This window comes from Crocodylus siamensis, chromosome 5 (assembly GCF_052110815.1).
Source record: "Crocodylus siamensis isolate JL-2025a chromosome 5, ASM5211081v1, whole genome shotgun sequence".
NCBI classification, from domain to species: Eukaryota; Metazoa; Chordata; order Crocodylia; family Crocodylidae; genus Crocodylus; species Crocodylus siamensis.
Window position 1 is genome coordinate 171,106,310 of NC_143399.1, and position 19,546 is coordinate 171,125,855.

General features: G+C 45.0%; 1 protein-coding gene across 2 annotated transcripts in view; it reads right to left on the minus strand.

The window, feature by feature from the left end:
- CDK14 (cyclin dependent kinase 14) overlaps window positions 1–19,546 on the minus strand; it is a 614,101-nt gene that overhangs the window by 129,761 nt on the left and 464,794 nt on the right. For both annotated transcript variants that reach the window (XM_090047105.1, XM_090047106.1), the window contains one exon: window positions 15,719–15,767. In XM_090047105.1, coding sequence (XP_089903231.1) covers window positions 15,719–15,767 — 49 coding nt within the window. The remainder of the gene's footprint in view (window positions 1–15,718; window positions 15,768–19,546) is intronic.

Below are 19,546 nucleotides of genomic sequence, written 5' to 3' on the forward strand. Positions count from 1 at the left end.
GACATCAACAATGGGGTGAAACAGATGTGTCTTAGCCCCCACGCTTTTTAACATCTACTTTTCATTCCTGCTCCTTCATGCATTCAAGGACAGCAATGATGACATTTATCTTTGAACCAAACTAGATGGAGGCTTGTTCAACACAGCAAGACTGAGAGAGAAAATCAAGGTAAAAGAACTTGTTCTGAGAGATTTCCTGTTAGTGGATGACATGGCCTTGGTTGCCCACAGAATCTCTTGGGCTGAATTTCTGAGTTATGCAAGAGCTTTGGGACGGCAATTAGTCTCAAGAAGACTGTGATCATGTACCAAGGAATGAAAGAACCAATACCTGACATCACTCTGGAGGATAAATCTCGTGGTGCCATTAAAAGTTTTTGCTACTTAGGTTCTATGATCAAGCAGGAATCTTGGTCTTCAGACTGAACTGACTAACAGAATCAGAAAAACAGCTAAACATTTTGGGCTATTGCAGAAATGTACATGGATAACAGCAAACTGTTAAGCAACGTGAAGATGCAAATCTATGAGACTTGAGTGCTGTCATCCCTGCTTTATGGTTCAGAAATGTGGACTACACATGCAAGGCATATCAAGAGACTGAACAGCTTCTACCTATGACATCTGTGTAAGATCCTGAAAATAAAGCGGGAAGACAGAACACCGAAGACAGAGGAGCATGCAGGACCGACACACTTAGAAACCACTATCAAGAAGAGGAGGTTGTCATGGATTGGCCATGTCAGGAGAATGGGAGAAGACCATATGCCCAAGAATATTTTGTATAGTGAGAGTCAAGATGACTCTATAAAGTGGACTTGCCCTCTATGGCAGTACCATGTCACGTGCAAAAATACGAAGTTGTTCAACATCAATGTAGAAAGCTGGGAGGAGCATGCAGAATCCCACCTGTTCCGCAGGTAACATCTTGCAATCTGGCACTGGGTGCAGCTCAACATGAAGTGGCTTTGATCCAGAGGATGGAAGCAAAGCAAGAAAAAAGAAAGCAGCATGCTATAAATTTGGACTCTAACTTAGATAATATATGGATTTGTGAAACGTGTAACACACTGTGTCACTCTTGAATCGGGCTTGTCAGCCACAAATGGATTCATTAGGCATCTGAATAGAACTCTTACATGTACACCATGATCCAGAGGATCAATAGTTGCCTACTCTAGGAAGCAGAAATTTCCAGCAGTTGATCCATGGTACAAACAAAGGTCCCATGTATATTTTAAATTATACCTCCTCGGAGAATTAATTAGTATGGAAGCACATCTAACTTCTTGTGATGCATCCCTCCCACAACAGTAGCATATACGAACTTTACAGGTACATGTAGCAAACTGCAGTAGCATAGATATAATTGAGATGAATTGAACAGTGAAAGAACAAAGGTAAAACAGTTCAGAAACACCAAATTATGAATAATAAATTAATGTATTCTAATAAGATCCCCAACATACCTACACATAGTGCAGGTGTTATTAAAAGCCATCTAAACTGGATGCCTAGCTGTTAGGCTCTTGAAACCCCTGCCATAGAACTGAAGACCATGCGATTTTACACTGCATGTCTTGCATATGCATAACACTTATAATTGTGGACTCTAGAAATTGAAGTTTTTAGGTAAAGTACTTATTGTTTCTTCTGTTTCCTCTAAAACCCCTCAAAAATTAAATGGGTCACAGTTGTTGTACCTATTTTAAGAGCTTTAGGAAATCTGACTTTTCACATACTAAGCCTGTTGACTTCACTTCTCTGCTTTTTTGCTCTATACAGCTCTATAACAGACATTCTTGGTTTCTTTCTGGTGTTCTATTGGTTCTAGTGCATATTTTTGAATGTATTATATTGCTTATCTCCTTATTTTGAGCAGCTACTTTCAGTAGATATTTAAAGAGGTAACAAGTTGTCAGTTATTGATTTACCTATTTTACTTTGGCTTTATGATTTGCCTCTCTTGCAGCTAGTGCAGGTAATTTATCGTCAACTACCTTTTTCTCTAAAGCTTCCACAATATCTTGTGGCAATGAGTTCCACAATTTAACTACACGCCATGTGAAAAAGAGCTTCCTTTTATTTTATTAGTTTTAAACTTACTATCTATTAGTTTAATTTTGTGATTCCCAGTCTTGTATTGTGAGATCCAAGGAACAGAGTCATGCCACCTGCTGCAGAGGAAGAACTCCCCCCCAGTCCCTACCAAGCTAACCATGGGGCAACATTCCTTCCTGATTCCAAAAATGGCAGTCTGACCCTGAGCAGAAAGGCAAGATTCTCTAGTCAGAAACCTTCAGGCTTAAGTCCCAGGAGGAGAGAAAAAAAGCTGAAGCTTATGTTCTCTGTCCTTTCTTACTCCTGGCTTAAATAACCAAAATATTGAGCAGCCATCAGGAATGCTGGTCTTCATTAGACCCCCAAATAAAAAAGACCCCTGTTGTAGTCATCTGATACTGGTATTTGGGTATCACAGAAAGGGCATGGGCAAAACCCTGGAGACTGAGCAAGTCTGAGTAAAGCCAACTGAAAAAGGGACACTCCTGTCTAAACCACGCAGAATTCAAATAAGTTTAATGAGGTAAATGAGAAGAACATAGGATCTAAATGAGCATTTGAGATAAAATGACAAAATGGCTTGCCTCAGTACATCATCTTATTTTTGAAGGGGGATGGGTTAGTGCAGGCACCAATAAGAAGCCCAAAGGGCTGTAGGAAAGGGCTTCAGGAGGCCAACAGCCTCCTAAACAATGAGGGGGGTGAAGGTGGAGAAGCTTTCAAATACTTTCAAAGGCATTCCATGGATACTCATAAGGCAAAAAACCCTCTAGTTGAAGCTTGGGGTGTGATAAATTCCTACACACAAACAATTACTCAAAACATAGGATGTCTCCTTAATATTGACCAAAATGGGTAAGTGCGCTCACTGAATCTTGTGAACATAGAAATGAACACATACCAGATTAAGTCAAGAGAAGGACCCTTCTCTGTGAATTTAAGATAATTTCAAAATTATTACAAAGTACTTTTTAACAAACACCTCTCCACATATTAGAATCTTTCTATAGTCAAGCTTGCCTGATGCAGTACAATGGCTCCAACTGAACTACAGCTTCAAGGATTTCTAAAATATTTCCCAGCTAGGCTCTAATCCTAATAAGGACCTATTCACATGCTTTATTTTAAATGCCATGAGAATAGGAATATTCACAGTATGTATAGTCAAGCACATGCAGGATCAGGGCCTTAGACTTGCTTTGAAGAGACCATGTTCCAAACAATAAAACAAATGCATCTATTAAAGGCACATGAAAAACTAATGATATAACCTTTTGGCTCATCAGGTTGGTTTTTAAATGATTAACAGTCTGTTCTTCGTTCTAACTATCCTGAAGATTACTCCATTCTAAATTAACAAGCCCATATTTGTGTTATACAAATGTAAAACAAATTAAAAATGAAATTAGTGTTATTTTAAAGTGCACTTTTTAAGATTAGAAATCACATTTGCACTCTGTTTTACTAAATAAAGAAACAGTTCTCGGCTCAGTCTCTGAGGATTTTTTCACATTAATTTTTATAGCTGAATTATAAACACTTAAGAGTAAGATTGCTATTATGGAAAAAATAATATAGTCAAGAAGGTGCCAGAGATTGGAGCATGGGTGTTTTCAAGTTATCTCATATTTGTCATGAAGATAGTATCCATGATGAGCAAATCATGTTCTGCACATATACTGAGGAGGGGATACCATAGGAATTGACTTTCCCCACCCCCTCTTTCCTAGTAGTGCCACTCCATAGTTCAGAGTGTCACCCAACTCTTGCACAGAAGTCACCCATGAAGATGAGCTTGTCTTCCTTGGCAGTGGCAGTCAGGTCTATATCAAGATCACATTAGAACTGTTCCTGGTTGACTTCATCATCAAGTGTGGGGGCATACACACTGATGACCGTAGTATACTGGTTGTTACTGAGCTTGAGGCATAGAGTCATAAGGCATTTGTTAATGCCCACAGTAAGTTCTGAAAGCCGACTGACAATCTTGCTCTTGATGGCAAAGCCAACCCCATGAATGTGCATTCTTTTCAAGTGATTTTCCTTTCCAAAACAAGCTGTAGCCACCTCCTCCTTCTTTCATTTGGCCTTCATCTGCCCAGTGATTCTCACTCTGGATAGCAATATCAATGTCATATCTTGCAAGTTTTCTAGCTACTATGGTGGTTCTTCTTTCAGGACACTCACTGTTTCGGGGAGTCCATGAGAGTGTGGGTCTGGTGGGGCACCTGATTGCTGAGCTGGGAGAATGTGGGGAGACACCACAGCGTGCTCCTCAGTGGACCCGAAAGTGGACCAGAAGTACTTCTGGTCCACTTCCAGGTTCATCGCCAAGCACATGCCCCTCCGTGCTCCTGTGCGACACTCCATCTGCCCCAGGATCGCAGTGTTCACAAGCCACACCTGGTACCTTGACATATCTAGAAAAAACATTTAAATCTGTGTCTATAGCCGAATCACTGGTTCTTCAAATCAGCATCAATCTTCAGATTCAGCTTCAGCCAAATCGAATCAGGGAAGGTGATCCAAATCAACAAATCAAATCACTGTCCCTGATTGGGCTGAATCCGAATCAAATCAGGCCCGTTTTGCACAACCCTAGTGGCAATCCAGCCAGAAGAGTTTAAGACAGGTGTTGTTTAGAGCACCTTTTCTAGCCCCTTCCCTGTTCAGGGTGAGCAGAGGGAATCCTAAAGAGGATGGCTCAGTCATGGCTACATCTGTCTACTTGTGTCTTGGTAAGTGCACAATGATCATCACAAGACGGTTGCCTATGTTCAGATTTGTGACTAGGAACTCCCTGAGATCCCTGTTTTTGTCCCCACCACCACACATCTGTCGCCACAGGACTTGCTTTGTGGGAGATGTCAACATCCCTAGTAGAGGACTGAGCATGACATCTTTTAACATGGGGAAGCCAGTGTGCAAGCATCAGCCACACAAACTTGATAGAATGGAGCCCTGAACTCAGTGGCAAGGATGTCCAAAACAACCAGAGATCTCCATCCCACTGCAGACCTCATCCATCTTTGCAGCCAGAGAGAACCAGCAGGTCCTCAAGTATGCCTGTTCCGCCATTGGGGTCTTCAGGAGTTTGGATCATGCTTAGTCTGGGACCTCACCTCAAACCTATTCACCAAGGGAGACCCTACCAAGAGTACAAGACTCCAGACAACATAGCTCTGAGGGTCATTGGAACACATAGGCCTTTCCATCATGGCAAGGTTAAGGTCCAAAGAGAGGCCTGACTATATTATTGTCAGAGCCCGTGATTGTACCAATATCCGTATCACCCAAGTCTGGAGAGGTGCAGATGATGGTTGGATGGACCATGTAGTCAGATCAATCATGGACATTTAGCTTGTACCATAACACTGTAAACAACTGAAGGAATGTGGAAGAGATTTAATACCAAGGCACTCCAAGACCAAGCTAGATATGAGGCTCTTCAGCAATGCCTTACTGAGAGGCTCTCTGACCTACCTCTCTGACCTACCTGGACAAGCTCAGCAAATGGGCAGACGAGAACCTCATGGTGTTTAACACCAAAAAATGCAAGGTTCTCCACCTTGGGAGAAAAAACCTGCAGCACCCTTATAGACTCGGCAGTGCTACGTTGGTTAGCACTACAGAAGAAAGAGACTTGGGGGTCATCATTGACCACAAGACGAACATGAGCCTGCAATGCGATGCTGCGGCTAATAAAGCGACCAAAACGCTGGCTTGCATCCATAGATGCTTCTCGAGCAAATCCCGGGACGTCATTCTCCCCTTGTACTCGGCCTTGGTGAGGCCGCAGCTGGAGTACTGCGTCCAGTTTTGGGCTCCACAATTCAAAAAGGATGTGGAGAAGCTTGAGAGAGTCCAGACAAGAGCCACGCACATGATCAGAGGTCAGGAAAACAGATCTTACGATGACAGGCTGAGAGCCATGGGACTCCTTAGCCTGGAAAAGCGTAGGCTCAGGGGTGATCTGATGGCCACCTATAAGTTTATCAAGGGTGACCACCAGGATCTGGGGGAACGTTTGTTCACCAGAGCGCCCCGAGGGATGACGAGGTCGAATGGTCACAAACTCCTGCAAGACCGTTTTAGGCTGGGCATAAGGAAGAATTTCTTTACTGTCCGAGCCCCCAAGGTCTGGAACAGTCTGCCAGTGGAGGTGGTTCAAGCACCTACATTGAACACCTTCAAGAGTAAATTGGATGCTTATCTTGCTGGGATCCTATGACCCCAGCTGACTTCCTGCCCTTTGGGCAGGGGGCTGGACTCGATGATCTCCCGAGGTCCCTTCCAGCCCTAATGTCTATGAAAAATCTATGTAAAATCTATGAAATCAAGGACATCCACCCACATTGGAAGGAACTTAGGAACGTTATTCACAAGACATGCACTGAATCAATTGGATACTCCACTTACTGTGACCAAGATTGGTTTAATAAGAATAATGAGGAAATCCTAGCACTTATCCATTAAAAGAGAACTGTTTTCTGCAGTTGGCAAAATGAACCCTCCAACCAGTAAAAACAAGACGCTTACCACTGGCTTAAAGCTGTAGCTTAGAGGAGGCTACAGGATATCAAAAACTAGTGGCAGCACGCAAACGCCATGGAGATCCAGGGTTTCGCTGATCAACATGACCTGAGAAGCTTCTTTCAAGCAATAAAAGCCAGTCATGGGCCATGTGTCAATGGCCCTACCCTCTTGCAATCCCAGGACAGCTTCACCCTTCTCACAGATAATGTACCCACTAATCATCACTGGAAGGAGCATGATTCTACTCAACTGGAAATCTGAGGTCTCAGCTGCCACCATTGAGCCCATCCCTCAACACCCAGTAATAGAATCTTTTGCTGATCCCCCTTCCTTTAAGGAAGTCTGGCGTGCCATCACTCAGACCAAAAACAATAAGGCACCAGGACCAGATGGCATTCCCGCAAAAGTCTTCAAAGCTGGTGAGAACAGCACAAGTGCAAAAATTTTACCAACTTCTCATCAAAACATAGGTTAACAAGGAAGCTCCACTTGACTTAAAGAATGCTAATATTGTGAAAATTGTCAAGAAATGGGACAAGTCAGTGTGTGGGAATTACCAAGGCACTGCCCTCCTCTCTGCTGCCAGAAAGATCCTTACTCATATCCTTCTGAATTGCTACCTCTCCCTTGCCAAAGATGTCCTTCCAGAATCTCAGTGTGGCTTTAGATCATCTCAGGATACCACCAACATGATTTTTCTTGCACAACAGATCCAGGAAAAGTGTAGAGAGCAACACCAGGAGCTGTTTATGTCATTCACTGACCTAACCAAGGCCTTCAACTCCATCAACTGTGAAGCCTTATGGAAGGTGCTGGCTAGGTTTGGTTGTCCCCTGAAGTTTGTCAGCATCCTCAGGCTACTCCATGACGGGATGACTGCCACAATTCTTTGCAATGGATCAGAGACAGACCCATTTACCATTTGTACTGGTGTCAAGCAGGGCTGTGTCTTTGCCCTAACCCATTTCTCCACCTATCTTGCTGTGATTTTGATTCTCATCCATGACTGTTGTGAGGGAGTGGGGCCTAGGAGCGGCCGTGAACTCCCTAGCGCCCCCTACCGTCACGTTAGGGTGAACTCAGCACCCTCAGAATCTCGCCCGCCACGACTTTGATGACAAATAAGTTGTATGGGAGGCTGCCTCTGTTTCCCTAGTTGACGGTACCGATGTTCCTGCCCCTACTCCGAAATGGCAACTCTCGGAGACCATAAAAGCTAAAGAGGCAGTGGTCATGGGGGACCTAAACTACCCGGACATCTGTTGGGAGACACAGACAGCAAAGTCCCACCGCTCACACAGGTTTCTAACCTGTGTACAGGACCTCCACCTGACGCAGGAGGTACATGGTCCCACTAGGGGGAATGCCTTACTGGATCTGGTATTGGCAATGGGGGATGACATAGTAGGGGACCTACAGATCGGTAGCCATCTGGGGGACAGTGATCACCTAAAAATACAATTCAACATAAGGCGTCGAGTGGGTAAGGTAACTAGTAGGGTGAACGTGCTGGACTTTAGGAAAGCTGATTTCAGTGAACTCAGGCGATTAGTGAAGGACGCACTACAGAGTAGTAGTTTTGAAATGATGGGAGCCCAAGAAGGGTGGCTGTGCCTTAAGGAAACTATCCTTCGAGCACAAAGCGAGACGATCCCCGTGAGAGGTAAAAGAGGGAAAGGGGCCAGGAGGCTTCCCTGGCTGACCAGAGAAATCCAGGGCAGACTAAGGGCCAAAAGGGGAGCACATAAAAAGTGGAAACAGGGAGAGATCACCAAAGAGGAATATACCTCTTCTGCTCGTGCTTGTAGGGAGGCAGTTAGACAGGCCAAAGCTACCATGGAGCTGAGGATGGCAACCCAAGTAAAAGACAATAAGAAATTGTTTTTTAGATATATAGGGAGTAAAAGGAAGGCCCAGGGAGGAATAGGACCTCTGCTAAATGGACAGAAACAATTGGTGACGGACAGAGGGGACAAGGCTGAACTCCTCAACGAGTTCTTCGCCTCAGTGTTCCTAAGCGAGAGGCATGACAAGTCTCTCACTGGGAGTGTAGGGAGGCAGCAGCAAGGCACCAGACTTCCATGCGTGGACCCTGAGGTGGTGCAGGGTCACTTGGAAGAACTGGATGCCTTTAAGTCGGCAGGCCCAGATGAGCTCCATCCGAGGGTACTGAAGGCACTGGCCGACATCATTGCAGAGCCACTGGCGGGAATATTTGAACGCTCGTGGCGCACGGGTCAAGTCCCGGAGGACTGGAAAAGGGCCAATGTGGTTCCCATTTTCAAGAAGGGGAGGAAGGAGGACCCGGGCAACTATAGGCCAGTTAGTCTCACCTCCATCCTTGGCAAAGTCTTTGAAAAAATTATCAAGGCTCACATTTGTGAGACCCCGGCAGGGCAAGTTATGCTGAGGGGAAACCAGCATGGGTTCGTGGCAGGCAGATCGTGCCTGACCAATCTAGTCTCTTTTTATGACCAGGTTACAAAACGCCTCGACGCAGGAGGAGGGGTGGATGTCGTATACTTGGACTTCAGGAAGGCCTTTGATACGGTATCCCACCCCATACTGGTGAACAAGTTAAGGGGCTGTGACTTGGATGACTGCACAGTCCGGTGGGTGGAGAATTGGCTGGAGGGTCGCACCCAGCGAGTCGTGGTGGATGGGTCGGTTTCGACCTGGAAGAGTGTGGGCAGTGGGGTCCCGCAGGGCTCGGTCCTTGGACTGATACTCTTTAATGTCTTCATCAGCGACTTGGATGAGGGAGTGAAATGTACTCTGTCCAAGTTTGCAGATGACACTAAGCTATGGGGCAAAGTGGACACGCCGGAGGGCAGGGAGCAGCTGCAAGCAGACCTGGACAGGTTAGACAAGTGGGCAGAAAACAACAGAATGCAGTTCAACAAGGAGAAATGCAAAGTGCTGCATCTAGGGAGGAAAAATGTCCAGCACACCTACAGCCTAGGAAATGACCTGCTGGGTGGCACGGAAGTGGAAAGGGATCTTGGAGTCCTAGTGGACTCCAAGATGAACATGAGTCGGCAGTGTGACGAAACCATCAGAAAAGCCAATGGCACTTTATCGTGCATCAGCAGATGCATGACAAATAGGTCCAAGGAGGTGATACTTCCCCTCTATCGGGCGCTGGTCAGACCGCAGCTGGAGTACTGCGTGCAAGTCTGGGCGCCGCACTTCACGAAGGATGCGGATAATCTGGAGAGGGTCCAGAGAAGGGCCACTCGTATGGTTAAGGGCCTGCAGGCCAAGCCCTACGAGGAGAGACTAGAGAAACTGGACTTTTTCAGCCTCCGCAAGAGAAGGTTGAGAGGCGACCTGGTGGCTGCCTATAAGTTCATCGGGGGGCACAGAAGGGAATTGGTGAGTATTTATTCACCAAGGCGCCCCCGGGGGTTACAAGAAATAATGGCCACAAGCTAGAAGAGAGCAGATTTAGATTGGATATTAGGAGGAACTTCTTCACAGTTCGAGTGGCCAAGGTCTGGAACGGGCTCCCAAGGGAGGTGGTGCTCTCCCCTACCCTGGGGGTCTTCAAGCGAAGGCTAGATGTGTATCTAGCTGGGGTAATATAGGCCCAGCACTCTTTCCTGCTTATGCAGGGGGTCGGACTCGATGATCTATTGAGGTCCCTTCCGACCCTAGCATCTATGAATCTATGAATCTATGGGGTATTTCTATGCGCCCCGCCTTAAGGGCTATGCGTGCCTCCAAACCTCCCCTTCAGCACGCCCCAAACCTCGCAGCTGTTTTGTAGGATGTTGTACGGTCCCTCGCCCCTCTGGTGCCCTCTTTCTCTCTCTCGGGCACCCTGGGCTCCTCGCCCACCTGGCGCCCCCTTGGGCTGGGCTCCTATCTTCCAGCCCGCTCCCTGCGCCCTGGGCCTGTCTCGCCGGTATCCGACTATCGCTGGCGTCCCCTGGGTCCAGCTCGCTACCACCGCCCCAATACCGGCACCCTTGGGTCTGGCTCGCTCTCTCTCTTTCTCAGCCCCGCTCTGGGGCTCTGCCCTCTCTGGGGCCGACACCGCGTGCCTTGCGCTCTCTCAGCCCCGCTCTGGGGCTCTGCCCTCTCTGGGGCCGACACCGTGCGCTCTTTCTCGGCCCCGCTCTTGGGCCTAGCCCTCTCAGGGGTCACTACCGCGCTCCGCACGCTAGGGGCACAGGCGACCACCGCCGTGCCTGTCCCCTTTGACCCTTCTCTGGGTCCAGTTGCCCCACTGGGCAAAACACCGCCCTTATGGGCTGGGGTCTGCAACCCCGCACACCGCGCCTCCCTGGCGCAATACGGTGCCTCTCCGGCACCGACAATAGTTCCCCGCTGGCACTGTGCCCCTACGGGGCACCGGGAACCCCCAAGCTGCTGGAGAGCCCCCGTGAGGCCTCCTCACTCCCCTACAGCCTCACCCGGTCCTCTGGTGCAAACTGTAACATAAGCTGAAGCCACCCGGCTATAACATAAACCACACAGAGTCTCCCTGCTCCGAACATAAACTCCAAACCCCACCAGGGCTCTCAATCCTACCTCCCTTCAGGGTGTTCTTGTTCCCCGCATCATCGCAGCCGGTTAGCATGGTAAGGCTGCGACCACTAACTCGGGCCACTCAGCTCAGCCGCAGAGCTCCTGCTCCTGTGGCAGCCATAAGGGAACTGCGAGGCAGGCTCCCGCCTAAGCTGTTTATAAAGGCCTGGCCCTGTCCCCTTCTGGCCATGTGACCCACCTGGTCACCCTGGTAACCGGCACCTGAGCTGCCCGGGTGATTGGCAGCTCTGCCGATCATACTCACAGTCACGGGGCACTTACGTGACTCCGTGACAACTGCCTCTTCCCAGAATTAGGGTTGAGTATTGAATGGATGGTCAGCTTCTCAACCTATGGTGCCTCCACAGCAAAACAAAAGTTACCAAAACTGGCTACTGAGTAAGCTTAAAAGCAGGCAGAGCTAGGGCCAAAACACAATTGTCAAATTTTATGACCATCTAAGTCTTTCAGCATTTGATCAGTCTCAAAGCCCACCTCCAAACTTACGTGCTTGCATAAAAATAAAAGCTTTTATTTAAAAAAAAAAACCAGTGAGTTACTGGCCTTTATATTTGCAGCAGAAAACCTGAAAATATGAACCCTAAAGACTCAAATATCAGAAAGCCAAGAAAAGAAAACAGAATTACTCAGGGCATCCTTTCAGAGTAGGTTTCTGACAACAATGTTTTGGTCTTAACTCTGTCTGCTTTTAAGCTTCCTCAGTAGCCAGAAACCTACTCTGAAAGGATGCCTAGGAATTCTTCTGAAAAAGAGAAAGCCTTGTTGGCACAGATCCAGCTCTAGGGCAGACTGAGGCACAGTATGCAAAGAAAGACAAAAAATCACAGCATTCCCCCTGATCCCTTCCCAAAGGACAAGCATACTTTATGGCACAATGTTCCCAAACAGACATCTAATTTTATCCAGGCTACTGCTTGATTTAAAATGTTTTTTACCTTTTTCATTAAAAGTACATATATTTTTAAAAAGGGCAATAAATATTTGAACCTCATATTTCTTTGTAGAAAAGAAGAGAATTAGTCAAACTGGTTTAGTATCACTACAGAATTACTATAAACACTGAATTTTGGACTAAGGTTTTATGCCATGAATCTCTGAGCTACTGCTGTATGTCTTCTATACATAACAGGTAAGTAAATGTATTGAAAAAGTTACTGAAACAGTGCCCATAGGGCAAAGTTCTATTTTCCTTATAAGAAGGATGTTACTTCACCAAAGTGCCTCATCCTCAACCAAGCAGCTGGAGGAAAAGATGTTGGGCGACTCCCTCCTGAAAAGCACAAAGGGGCTGGATCCCATGGCACAGGAGGTTTGCTGCCTACCCGGAGCCAGGATCCAAGACATCACTGTGAGGATTCCCAGCCTCATTCAGTCCTCTGATTACTATCCCATGGTGCATGAATAATGATTACTATCCTATGTGGCCATGAATAATGCAGCCAGGATTAGGCTGGACCGTGTCATGAGTAACTACAGGGCTCTGGGGGTCAGGCTTAGGAATCCAGGGACACAGTTGGCCTTCTTGTCTATCCTTCCGGTCAGCGGTCACTGTCAGCATCAGGACGCCTGCATCAGGGAAGTCAATTTGCAGCTCTGGAGTTGGTGCCATCATGTGGGTTTTGGCTTCTACGACCATGATCCGCGCTTCCCTGAGAGAGGCATCCTGGGATGAAATGGTCTTCATCTCTCTTGTAAAGGTAAAAGTCTGTTCTCTTACAGGTTGGCTGATCTCCTCCAAAGAGCTATAAACTAGGTTCACTGGATCAGCCCAGGTAAGCACTAAGGGGCCTGACAGACATCAGGACAGAGGGGTACCAAGGGCACACATCGGGGGGCTTAAATGTCTCTACATTAATGCTAGGAGAATGGGGAACAAGCAGGAGGAACTTGCACTCCTGCTTGCAAGCAACAACTCAACCTGATTTGACAAACTGAAACCTGGTGGGACCGTACTCATGATTGGGCAGTAGCCATTGAGGGTTACAGGTTGTACAGATGGGACAGAGTGGAGAAAAAAGGTAGGGGGTGGGGTTTGCTCTCTATGTTAAGGGACAATATACATCCTCTATAATCAATATGGGATTAGAGAAGGGCCAAACCAAGGTACTGTAGGACAGGAAAGAAGAGGGTCGGGGGAAAGGGACTTGGTAGTGGAGGTCTACTATAGATCACCACATCAGGAGGATGAGCTAGACCTGGAATTCTCCAGACAGCTCTCAGAGGCTGTATGGTTGAGCAATATGGTTGTCATGGGTGACCTAAACTACCCTGACATCTGCTGGGAGGAGCAGTCAGCCAAATCTAACTGCTTACGTAGGTTCTTAACCTGCATACAGAACCTCCACCTAACACAGGAGGTATATGATCCCACTAGGGGAAATGCCTTGCTGGACTTGGTGTTAGCTACAGGGGATGACCTGGCGGGGAATCTGCAGGTACAAGGTAACCTAGGGGATAGTGACCATTGATTAATTGAATTCACTATCCAGTGAAGGGTGGGTAAACTGACTAGCAGGGTTGAAGTGCTAGACTTCAGAAAGGCTAACTTCAGTGTGCTCAGGGGATTAGCTAGTGAGGTGTTAAATTTCAAGAGCATTGGCGAAATGGGGATCCAGGAACGGTGGTCATTCCTCAAGGGAGCAATCCTATGGGTGCAGAAGGAGACAATCCCATTGTGCATAAAAGGGGGCAAAAGGACCAAGAAGCCTTTCTTGGCTGGACATTGAAGTCCAGCGAAGCCTAAGGGCAAAGAGAGAGGTATACACGCTGTGGAAACAGGGGGTAGCTACCAAGGAGGAATACACTTCCCTGGCTCGCACTTGCAGGGAATCAGTTAAGAAGGCCAAAGCAGAATTAGAATTAGGCTGGCAACAAAAATTAAGGACAACAAAAAGTCCTTCTTCAGGTATATAGGGAGCAAAAGGAAGGCTCGGGGTAGTATAGGACCCGTACAGGACAAACTAGGGCAACTGGTGACAGAGAGGGGGGACAAAGCTGAGCTCTTCAATGAGTTTTTTGCATCTGTATTCCTAGACAGATCAAGACAAATTTCCCAATTGGATCATGGATAGACACAGGAGGGACACCAGCCCACCAACTGTTAGCACAGACTTAGTGAAGGGGCATTTGGAGGGGCTGGATGTGTTCAAATCAGTAGGCCCGGATGAACTTCATCCAAGGGTGCTGAAAAAATTGGCCAGTGTCATAGCAGAGCTGCTGGCATGGCTTTTCAAGCACTCATGGTGCTCCACTCATGTCTGAGAGGGCTGGAAAAGGTCCAATGTGGTCCCTATTTTCAAGAAGGGGAGGATGGAGGAACTGGGAAATGAGGCCAGTTAGTCTCACCTCTATACTTGGGAAAACTCTGGAAAAAATCATTAAGGGAGCCCAGCAGGGGAAATAATGCTGAAAGGAAATCAGCACAGATTCACTGCAGGTAGATCCTGCCTGACTAACCCTGTTTCTTTTTATGATCAGGTCACAAAATGCTTAGACACAGGAGACAAGGTAGATGTCATCTACCTAGACTTTACGAAAGCCTTCAATATGATATCTCATTCTGTTCTCATAAATAAACTGACAGGCTATGATGTAGATGATTACATGGTCAGGTGGGTGGCAAGTTGGCTTAAGGGTCGCACCCAGACAGTGGTGGTATCCAAACTTCCTTGGACACTTTCTTTAAGAAAGCAGACAAGACTCCAGAAAAACCTGCAGCCAAGACTCCTGAGAAGACTCCAGCCAAGAACCCCTCAAAAAGTCCAACCAAGAGCCTTTCAAAGAGTCCAGGAAAGTCACCTCAAAGAAGTTCTTCTAAATCAATATGATTGCTATTTACAATATAAATACATTAATGTAGTTTTAGTACTCATCTATAATTGATCGAGTACAGAATTCTGGTATTTTTAGCAAAAACAGGGTATCAGGCCTTGGTTCAGGAACCAATCCCCCATTTATAACATTGTTTCTTAAGAGAAAATTGGTTCTGAGTTATAACGTTTCGACTTAAGACGTGGTTTTCAGGAACCAAGTGTGTTGTAAGTCCGAGGACGACTGTCTGTAGTTGATTTCAAAGTGAGCATTATTCAGCACTTCCTAAAAATAAGGCCATTTAAAGACAACCTAAAATGGATATCCAAGAATTGAGGAACCCAGTATCACCTATCTTTTACATCATGACTTTAGGACAAGAGCTAGACATACACAAATTGTAGCAAATGGTCCAAAGATCTGTAAGTGTACTTCTAGCATAAAAATATATTTAGCATGCTAAATGACCACAATATTGCAAATAAATGAAAATCAAGTTTAACTTTCACATTTGGTAATTCCCAAAGCTGTTTGATTTAAAAAGTGACATGAGTACAAATGACATTTGCTTTGGTGAGGAGCAAAAATAATTTTTTCCAGCTGAAAAGAAATCATGTAAAGAAAGTTCAGAGCTGATAAACACAGAAGTAGGTGTTCTGTAATGATTCCATATTACTATAGGAATGAAAAGAGCATAAGTTAACTACAGTAGTTTCAGGCTGAAGAGTCAAACACTGTACAGAAAAAATTTACTTACTTATTCCATGCTTGTCTAAGGTTTTTAGGACCATACTGTGTAAATCGTTCTGTAACAAAATAATGATATTTAATCTTTTGGTTTAATTATAGTAAAAAATATATATATATATGAACACATTTTAACTAGTAGCAGTTATTGCTAGTTAGCATTACTCCTAATCTGCCCTAGTATGAGTTAAATATTGAAAGGCACAAAGGTAGGAATGGGGAGGGGGGAGGGAAGAGACATAGTAAAAAACACAATAAACAGCAGCTTTGTGGGTGTGACTCATTTACAGTGAAGTCACTTTATAGCAGAAACAATGCTCATTTTTACACCCACTTTGAGGCCACTATATACTGCTAAAGTGGTATAAACAGGTTTTATATGCACATGAAAAACAGACCTTATGTTTCTTTATCATGAAAACATTCTCTGCAATCTTAGTTTTCTGATAACGTATTTCAGAGGTTAATAATTTTCTACTAGTAAACTGAGTTTTCTGTGATGTACATTTATATAGCTAAAAATGTTGATAGTCACATGTAAACCCTCTTTTTACAAGGTATATAAATGTAACTGAATACACTGCAAGTATAGTGATGGCTTCTTTCTTTATCTCTACACATTACACTTTTCTTCAAAAGTCTGTGTGTAAATACTTCCTCAATCAGTTACTGCCCATTCTTCCTCTGAAGGACTGTAGTTGGCCAGGATAGAATTCTTAGAAAAGTGGGAGGAACAGATATTGCATTTCTCTTCAAAGGGAAAGCAAAGCATGCCCCAGATATAAAAATACAGATTAGCTGTCTGGTTTAGGAATTGCCAACAATATTAATTCAGGTCTTGGAATACAGATAACAATTTAGTGGGTAATACATTTATTAGAACAGCTCCCATGCTAGCACTGGAGGACTAAAGGAAGTAAACTGTAGGACAATAGGGCCAAACTTTTTTTGGCAGATATGCCACAAACTACTCCTTCCCCTCACCAAGCACCACTCTGATCTCTTTCCCCAAACTGCTGCTCTACTTTCTGGTCCTTGCCTTGTGATCCCTGCCTGATTGGCTGCAATGCTTTTTGCCCTCTGCCACTGTGCTGCCTGCCCCATACCACACATTAGCCAACCCTGAAATAGGAAAATATTTTAGTGAGCAGAGAAAGGAGACATAACTCTGAGAGAATATCTATAGAACAAACCACCATCTTTACTGTTACCCTACAAAATAGAATCATTTTGCTATATTGTATCCATGGGAACAAATAATCTCACTATATTTATGTTAGTTTTATGTATTATTTTTATTTTAATTTGCTTTTCAGATTAGAATATTGGGAAGAAAACCTTAACTCTGAGACTTCCTGCCTAAAGTAATAAGTGATAAGCTTTTAATACTTTAGCAATAAAAGTATGTTCCTCAACACATATGCCTTATAAACTAGAATATGCACATTTATGACACCTACGTTAAAACAGTAAAAACATTTGCCAAGACAATTTCCTGCTAAAAACAGTACTACATTTACTTAGGATTTACATGAGTGGTCCTAAGATGAAATACTGAAATGCTGAACATCTTTGTTATTCTAGTTTTATAGTTTAGTAAATTACCGTACCAAGAACTAAAGTGCCTTCCCACTCCAATTATGGTTAAACTGAAGAAAATTCAAAGCATATTATCTAAGGCACTCACTAGCTTGTAGCGTAACAGGGAAGTGCAATTAATTTAAACCTGCAGGGTGATTTTTCACCTATTTCCATTATGCTCTGAAACTGTGGTAGATACACAGCAGCAGGGGTTAAGGAAAGAGAGGAAGACTAGAGAAGTGAGAAATTACTGTGTACATAATTGCACAAAGTAGCAAGTGAAGAGTTTCTACTCCAGTTCTCTCTGTGCATATACTGCAATTAAATTATCTTACTTCTGAGGTACACTGAATAAAACTATGGGAAATACCAAATATTTATATTTTTTTTATCTTTATTGCAATTACTGCATATATGACTGTAGAAAGAGACAATAATTATGGTAGATTTTTGAAGGATGTAAGTACTGAAAATCACTACTACATTCACGATAATGGAGCCCACAGGAAATAACATGATATGAAAACAAAGTCCATGATCAGATATAAAAATATAACAGAATCTGAGAAAAAGAGGTAGGACTGAATTAAATACTTTACAAATCAAGTGACTCAAGTAAAATATCAGCCATAGAATTTAATACAAAATTAACTGGGAAATGAGCATTATAACCTAAGTTCTTAAACTTGACCCATTGCTTAATGGCTCAATCACTGACGAGGTAAAGTCTTGATTTTCCAAATGACAATAACAAAGCTAACACTAGATTTAGCAGGGCCTGGAACAAACCCTTGAATTTAAGTTTAAAAATACTGTAGGTCTTGCTGGAGCATGGATTGGTGCAGCCATTGATCAATGCATACAGAAATCAAGTAGGTCTGTTAGCTGCATAAACCAAAGCAGTCCTCAGTAACAGCTTGAGCTATAGACCTTGGTGTCTGGAAAGCAGATAGTACATGGCCTAAACAAAAATGCTGGAAAAGTTAGGAATATTAACTCCTAGGCACATCAGATGACCAGCAAATGGAAATGAGGAGATAAGCTGGGAAAAAGACACAAAAATAGAGCTTAGAGTGTCCTTGTAAACAGACCCCCCTCTCCAGCGGGAAGGTCACAATGTCTGGTGAAAACTGGATGTGAATGAAGGATGTAACCTAAAAACATTTAGTGACTAGTAAGGATTTGAATGCATTTGTTATAAACATAAGATTGTTTTGATCAATCTATAAAAGAGACATAGAAACCCTGAATATTTGGGGCATGCCAGTTTCTAGGCTTGCAAATAAACCTCATTGTCACCATGCCTGATGTATACTGCTAGTGTCTGGTTGGTTGGGACCAATAAGCCCTTAGAATCGTTGTTACTAAGAATGAGGGCCTGTACACTCTTAATTACAACTAATAAAGTCATTAAAAGTACTACTAGTAGTATTATAGTATCACCAACGGTATCCTGACAGTGCACAAAAACCATCCAAACAGAGGGAGCCTGAAATGACCGGTACTACTCCACCCTCAGTGCTGACTGCACCAGACATGACAGGAGTCTGACATGAGTGACTGTCGGGCTAGGGACAGAAGTTGCATATAAACCAGTTTAAGTGATCAGAAACTGGTTTAACCCTGTAACAGAATAGAAGCTCAATGCACATAAACCACTTTCAAAATGGCTTAAACTGGTTTGAAATAAACCTGGTTGAATGTAGTATCAGACTTAGCTGATTTAGGTCAACCCAGTTTATGAAACTTCTGTCCCAGACCCCTTCCTGGTTCAAGTGAAACCAGAGTCCCCCAGCATCCCAGGATGCTTTGCAGCCCTGGGCTGGGCTGTGCTGTCTGCTCCAGAGAGCAGGTTGGCTCTGCCCCTCTGCTCCCTAGCTGGAGCAGTGAGGGCTAGCTGACAAGGGACCCAGCTGGGGACCGCAGCTGGGTCTGCCTGGGGGTGGGGGGCAGGGGGCAGGAAGCAGCCCCCGCCAGACTTCTCCCTGCTGAAGTGGAGGGGACAGGAGTGTGGGCAGAGGCACGGGGGGGGAGCAACAGCCTGAGTGGGACTGCCCCCCCAGGCAAACCACAGCTCGGGTCTGGGAGGAGCTTTAATCCCCCCTTCTCCAGCTCAGTGTGCTGGCCACACCCCCTCTCCACTAGAGCAGGGCACGGGGTGCGGGGCTGGGGGCAACAGCCTGGGAGGAACAGCCCCCCAGGCAAACCCCAGCTAGAGTCTGGGGTTTGGGAAGGGCTTTAATCTCCCCTTACCCAG